General features: G+C 55.7%; 1 protein-coding gene across 1 annotated transcript; it reads right to left on the reverse strand.

Moving 5' to 3' along the window:
• Nucleotides 1–3120: 3120 nt before the first annotated feature.
• LOC125491046 lies at nt 3121–5532 on the reverse strand. Its single transcript, XM_048631918.1, has one exon. It carries the CDS (start codon nt 5530–5532, stop codon nt 3121–3123), a length of 2412 nt encoding a protein of 803 aa, XP_048487875.1.
• Nucleotides 5533–6972: the final 1440 nt, after the last annotated feature.

Consider the following 6972-nt stretch of genomic DNA (forward strand, 5'->3'; position numbering starts at 1 on the left):
GATACTATCTTCTGCCACCCCGGGGTCGGCGGCCTCTTCTTGCACGACGCCTAGCTGGGTCCTCCTGTTCCCGCTCGCGTTCTGCGTCTTCCTTCTGCGACATGACGGTCTCACAAAATGTGGAGAACGCACGCCAGGCAGGTCTGCTGCTTACGATCGCTGCAATTACTGCAGGCAGCGTAAGGTCCTGCCCGATGACCGCGCAGAGAGCGCTGCGCTCATCGGCCCAGGCCGGGCACTCCGCCAGTGTGTGCTCCGCGGAGTCCACTGCAGCGCCACAGTGGTGGCACGCTTGCGTCTCTTCCCTCCCGATCCGACACAGATACTTCCCGAAGCATCCGTGCCCGGAAAGCATCTGTGACACACGGAAGGTGCACGACCCGTGCTCCCTATCTAGCCACTGTCGCAGAGCAGGGAGAATCGCGTCGATTGTGCGCCGGCCATAGGCTGATTCGTCGAGCCTTCTTGCCCATAATTCTATGGCATCGTCCACGTACCCGTCTCTCGCAGCCCCGATCTCTCTTGGTGCTGGACGCATGTCTGTCCGACGTGCTTCCTCCCGCCAGTGATACAGGGATGAGAGGACACCCGCATCTAAGTCCCACGGTAGGGATCCAGCAATCAGGCAGGCGGCTTCTGCGGAGATGGTGCAGTATGCCCGAATCACCCTTGAGGCCATCACTCTTTGCGCTCTGCGCAGATGGGTGATGTTCGACCTCGATAGGTTATCGGCCCACACAGGAGCACCGTACATGGCCATAGAACGCACGATGCCCATATAAAGCCGCCTGCAAGATGTTCTTGGCCCACCAAGGTTGGGCAAGAGCCTACTCAGTGCCGCACACGTGGCGACCAGTTTTATAGCCAGCCTTTCAAAATGGGCGGCAAAATTCCACCGGCTGTCCAGGACGAGTCCCAAATATTTCATCGTCGACTGGACAGCGATTCGTTCTCCGCCAACTACTATGCCTGATCCAGGCGGAGGAGCATTGCGGGCCCCGTGGAAGCACAGGGCCTCTGACTTGTGTAGAGCTACCTCCAGCCCCAGCATTCGGATGCGGCGCACCATCTGGGCGACACCAGCCGTTGCAAGAATGGCAGCATCCCTGAACGTGATGCCCCGAGCCGTAATTAGGGTGTCGTCTGCGTAGCAGGTGGTCTCGATACCTCTGAGGGTCGCGCCACGCAGCACCCAATCGTAGCCGATGTTCCATAGGAGCGGGCCAAGAACCGATCCCTGTGGGACGCCGCACGACATCGCCTTTCGGCCCCAAGCCTCCCGCCCAGGGTATGTTATAAACCTTTCGGAGAGGTAGGAGTCCACTATCTCTATTAGGTATTTGGGCATCCTGTGGTACCCAAATGCTTCCTTTATGCAGGGCCAGGGTAATGTGTTGAAGGCATTGGAAATGTCAAGTGACACCGCAATCATCACATCACCATCGCGCACTGCTTCGTCCGCCAAGGTCTTTACCCGCAGAATGGCATGGACAGTGGACCTACCCCTCCGGAAGCCGAACTGGTTTTCGTACAGGTTGGGTCCTTCTGACTCCAGATGTTCTGTAATGCGGTCGGCAATGATGCGCTCAAAGAGCTTACCGACCTCATCTAGCAGCACGATTGGGCGGTATGCTGAGGGTGAATCTGCAGGCCGTCCCTCCTTCTGTAGCAACACTAGCTTGCCAGTCCGCCACTGCAGTGGGAAACTCCCCTGCTCTAGGCATTGAGACAGAAAGCGGAGGAATCTTGGCCCAAGGTGCTCCCTGAGAGCCAGGTACACCACACGGCCAGGGATGCCGTCAAGCCCAGGGGCGGCTTTTCGCGTTCGGAGTCTATGAAGGGCTACACGAAGCTCCGCTTCCGTTACTGGAGGAACATGATTATCCTCCGCTGGTTCCAACACGGCCGCCATCGATGGTGGGGCATGTGGAGGCCTCGACGGAAAGAGGGCCGATGTCACCTGATCCACTAGCTGGGGCCGGAGACTTTGTGTCAACGGTGGAGCCCAGGGGCGAAGCTTTTTCCTCGCAGCCCTGTACGGTCGGCCCCAGGGATCCACGTCTAGAGCCTCCAGCATCTCATTCCGAGCAGCCTCCTTAGACCGCCGTATGGCGATTTTAATTGCCTTCTTGGTTGCCTTATAAGCGGTGAGTAGTGCAATTTCTTCAGCGTCTGGGGGCACATCGTTGCTGCGCCTGGTTCGTCTTCGGTGTCGGGTGTACTGGCGGCGGGCCGACATGCACGCGCGGCGTAGATCTGCGATTTCGGAAGACCACCAGTACATTTCCTTCTTGGGAGGAATTGGCCTGGCGCGAGGCATAGCCGCATCGCATATTTGCGACAGTTAGCTTCGTCATCTACATGCGGAAGGCTTTCCGGGCTTGATGCCCAAGCATGGACGATGGCCGTTTCCTCTAGTGCTTCTCGGTCCAGGCGGTGTAATACCCACCGGGGGCCGGCACCACATATATTGGTCCAGCGTGTGGTATCCAGTGTTGCGGAGACATCGTATCGGATATACCGATGGTCTGACAGAGTCTCCACATTCACTATAACCCTCCAGCCCTGGACACGGGACTCCAGTGCGGGACTCGCAAACGTGACATCCACAATGGAACCCCCATTGTGACGCACACAAGTCCATTCTGACCCCCGGTTGAGAACAGAAAGTCCCACCTGGACAAGCCAATCCTCCATAGGCTCAGCACGCTCATTGCGCACCGGGGATCCCCACGCCTCTGATTTCCCGTTCAGGTCTCCTGCCACAATGACTGGGTATGGTCGACCTTGCAGAACCAGTGATCCTAGCTCCGCGAGGAAATGCTCAAAGTCCGCCACATTCCTGTTGGGCGAGAAATAGCATCCAATGATCACTATTCCGCCCAACAGTGCCGCCACGCATCCCCTGCCCTTTGTTACCTTTTCAAAAGGAGGGGAGCCAACGGCACCCCGCGATACCAGGGCCACCGTTCCATCCCGGTCCGAGACCCAGTCTGGAGGCACATAGTATGGCTCGGACACCACCGCCAAGTGTATCAGCCACTGCGCCATGCTCTGGTACAGTAAGTCCTGAGCGCTTTCACAGTGGTTGATATTCGCCTGGAGAACTCTGAGGGCCATCTAGCTGGACATTGTTTCTTCCACCGCCGCTGCAGCTTCAGCATTAGCCGAGGCACTGGTAGGCAGCGGTTGTGTGGCCGCCAAGGTCTTCTTCCGCTGCTTCTTCGAGGGAGGAACGCAGGCTTTGCCACCCACCCTGTGGTTGGCCGGTTTACCAGCGGCACTGCATATGGAGCAGTGAGGGTCGGCAAGGCAGGTGCTGGCCTTGTGGCCAGGCTGCCCACAGCGGTAGCAAGTGTTACTGCGGTCCACCTCCGACTTGCAACAGACGCCAACGTGTCCTGCCTCAAGGCAACGGTAGCATCGCATTGTCTTCGGTGGCTGCAGTTTTACCGAGGCTGACGTCCAACCAATCCTGAGGTGTTTAGCCTTGTTGATTTTTTGAGCAGCAGCGACGGGACAGCTAGCCAACACACTGCCCGTGGTGGAAGGTCCCATACGTAATTCTCCTACTTTTATTTGCTCTCTAGGGCATCCTCCGACAAGGGCAATTGCCTCAACCACCTCTTCCGAGGTTGAAGAGTCATCCAGACCGTATATGCGTAGACTCGCACACTTTGTGGGCCTAGACACTTTCACAGTCTCGGATCCTATAACTTTCTCAATCTCTGCTGCTAGAGCGTCGGCAGCGGGCTTGCTTGCTATTCCCGGAATTTCAAGGATGCGGGCACCCGTGGCTGCATTCCTAATCCGCATCCCTGAAACTCCTAGGCTAGAGAGGTCGATCTTGGACTTCGCCTCAGTCAAGACTTTGGCGTAAGTCATTCCTCTGCCCGCCGCTTCCGGCTGTAAAGTTATCACCACTGCCTGGGATCGTGGAGGCCTTATTTTCGTCTTGGGGGGTTCCCTAGTAGGCGCTTTAGTGGACACTGGCGCTTGTTTCTTGGCACCACGTTTGACAACCGTGGTCCAGGTCTCCCCGTTCCTATTAGGACCAACAGGTTGTGAGGGTGACACTTGGTCCACTGGTGCTGCCACATTTGGTGCGGGCCCACTAGGTTTTTTGCTTCTTTTTCTTTTTTTGCTCTTCTTTTTCTCCTGGCTAGGTCCGGGTTGTTGTTCAGCCACTATTTCTCCTGAGGGTGTCTGGATCTGCTTATTTGCAGTCTCCGCATTCTTTTTGTCCGCAGCTAAAGGTGGACGGATCGGAGGAGCGGGTGGCAGACGCGACTCTAGTGAGGAGAGCTTGGCATCCACCATGTTCCCCACTTCCAGCATTATAGCACGCGCAAACTCGGCGAACTCCGGTCTCACCTGCTCCGCCGGCGGTCCTGCCCGGCTGGATTTGCTTGGTTGTACCGTGCGTGCCGGTGAAACCCGACGTGCCTCCTCTATTTGCCTAGGGCCTACCAAGGGAGCAGGGGAGGGGGATCGGCGTCCATTCGCTGCTTCGAAGCCGGAGCGAAGAGTCTGGAACTCCCTTCGCAGGTCCGCTTGTTCCGCTCTGAGTGCCTCGTTCTCCCTTCTCAGGCGCTCGACCTCGGACTGCAGGCGATTATTATCAGCCTGCAGTTTAGCCACCTCTTCGTTTGTAGTCCGAACACTAAGAGTTTTCACAGCCGTGGAAATTGCCTCGACGGAATCTTTTATCGCCCGCACAAAGGTGCCCTTTAGGTTTCGGGACTTTTTCCCCAAGTCCATGATAACGTCCAAGTTATTGGCAATAACTGTCTGCAAGTCAGCAGACAGCCTATTATCTCCATCCCCAAGTGTTTGGGAGATGACCTGATCCAACCGGGAAGACGACTCTCTGGCTTTCAGAGAATGGTTTGCAACCTCTTCTTCCAAGCGGAGCCGTAATTCTTTCTCCTTGGCTGCCGCGAGTTCAGCTTTGGCCTTTGCTAAGCCAACATATTGGCCAGTGGTAGGCGGCCTGCCTCGGCCCCTTTTGGGTGTGCCAATCTTGTTAGGCGCACCGCTCGGGCTTCCTCCTGAGCCGCTTCCAGAGTCGAAGACCGCGGATCGTTTACGTTTTTGGGACCTACTCTGCCAATATTTGCCAGAGGGACCCGCTCTCTCCTCGTCTGCAGTGCTCTCCGCGCTGTCTGTAGATTCTGCAGACTCTAGCATGACCACACTAGCCTCGCTTACATGGGCGGGAGACTCGAGCGATCGACCCCTGCCGCTTCGGATCGATCCCTCAGAGACCCCGTCCCTTTTTCCTCCCTTTTTGGCGCGAGCGCCCTGGCCAGAGCCCTGAACCGATTCCGGGGTGGTGGAACCCGGTCTCAGTCCAGTTTGCTCCGCGGGCTTTCCGCCCGCTTTAGTGCCCAAAGTGTGTGCCTTTGCACAATGTTCATAACTACTACTCCTACTACTCTCCTCTCCCTCCTCAACCTCAAAACTTAACCTACTTAAACTACGCCTTCTACTATCTACAACTTCGTCTTCATCTTTGTTGGATTGTTGCATGTTTAGATCCCACGAGTATGAACATTTTAAAATATCCCTAATACACCTGGAGTGCGGGACTTCTCCAGGGTTGGTCGTTAACGACGGAGATACTCCCCCGCCTCCTACCCTTGCGAGTAGGAGCCTGACGCCACGCTAGACCCGTAGGTACCACAACGCCAGTAACTTGAGGATTTTTATTGAGGTTTTCTCCTCTTGAGCCGGCCGATTAAGGCAAGCTCCCTGGTCCCAGGCCGCGAGACATGGCCACGTCACCTTGGGATAACAGGTTTGCCGGCGGTGGCTTGTAGAAAAGCCTGTCTAGCAGCCTGTGAATTCACAGACCTAAGACCCGCCGCCCGTGGTTTTTGAAGAGGTTGTCTCCTCGTGGCCCCTATCACGAACTGTGAGAGCGGCCCCCGTTCCTCGGAAATATCCAAGGGATACGGGTTGCCCGGAAACTAATCAAATAGCACCGCGCACGGGCGTTTCCGCCTCCACCTTGGATTTTTTACAGAGGTTTTCTCCTCGCAGCCCCTCCCACACAAGGAGAGCGGCCCCCGACCCTATGATGTCCCACCACAGTACATCCAGGGTTACGGGTGGCGTAAGCAAAAGCATGCCCGTGGCTGGGCAAGCTAGCCGCCCATGGGTTCCTCTTGGTTTCACCGTCTCAGTCGAGTTATAGCGGCAGACCCGACAGTTACAGCTACTCAGCCCCCCCGGCACGACAAGCCGAGAACCCTTCGGGGGGGAACCTAACCTTTTTTTTTTTTTTTTTTTTACGTGGGGAAATGCCTAACGCATACCCAGCCGCTCGGGGAAGCGACTGGGTTATGTCGGGCTTGCACCGACTAAAACCCCACGGTGGACTCCATCGCGCTTTTTGGAGGTGTCCCGGGAACCGCCTTGTGGCATACTACCGGTAGCCTCCGCGCAGGCTGCTGTGTGAACAGCAGCACTCCTGAGGGTGGGATTTCCTACCCTCCGCAGTAGCACGCATCCACAATACGTGTTACCACGCCGCAGGACCCGCAACTCGACGCACTAAGGGTCTCCCGCCCCTTGTAGGGGAGTATGTGTCTCTTACTTTAATATTAACTTACTATAATAACTAAAACCTATTGTAGTGTATTGTATATAGAGGGTACATGAATATCCATAAGCGCCATGTCAGTTGATTGCTAATTAAAAGACTGTAACAGCTAACGCGATTGAGTTATCATTTATAAACTCCCAAACACTATATATTGGCGACGAGAACGTTACCTACGTGTGTAAAACATTAAAATAAGTGTAAATATAATAGTGTGATCGTGATGGCGAACAGTGGATTTGGACAGTATGGCAATAACCTCACTTTTGACCACCGAACTCAAGACTGGAGTATATTCATTAGCCGTTTCAATCAGTATTGTCTGGCGAACGACCTTACGGACGACACCGACAAGGCTGGTAAAA

The sequence above is a fragment of the Plutella xylostella genome, chromosome 30 (assembly GCF_932276165.1).
Source record: "Plutella xylostella chromosome 30, ilPluXylo3.1, whole genome shotgun sequence".
NCBI lineage: Eukaryota > Metazoa > Arthropoda > Insecta > Lepidoptera > Plutellidae > Plutella > Plutella xylostella.

Excerpts from the sequence above, each read along its gene's own strand:
- LOC125491046 (XM_048631918.1), bottom strand. The coding sequence starts at position 5,532 with ATGCAACAATCCAACAAAGATGAAGACGAAGTTGTAGATAGTAGAAGG.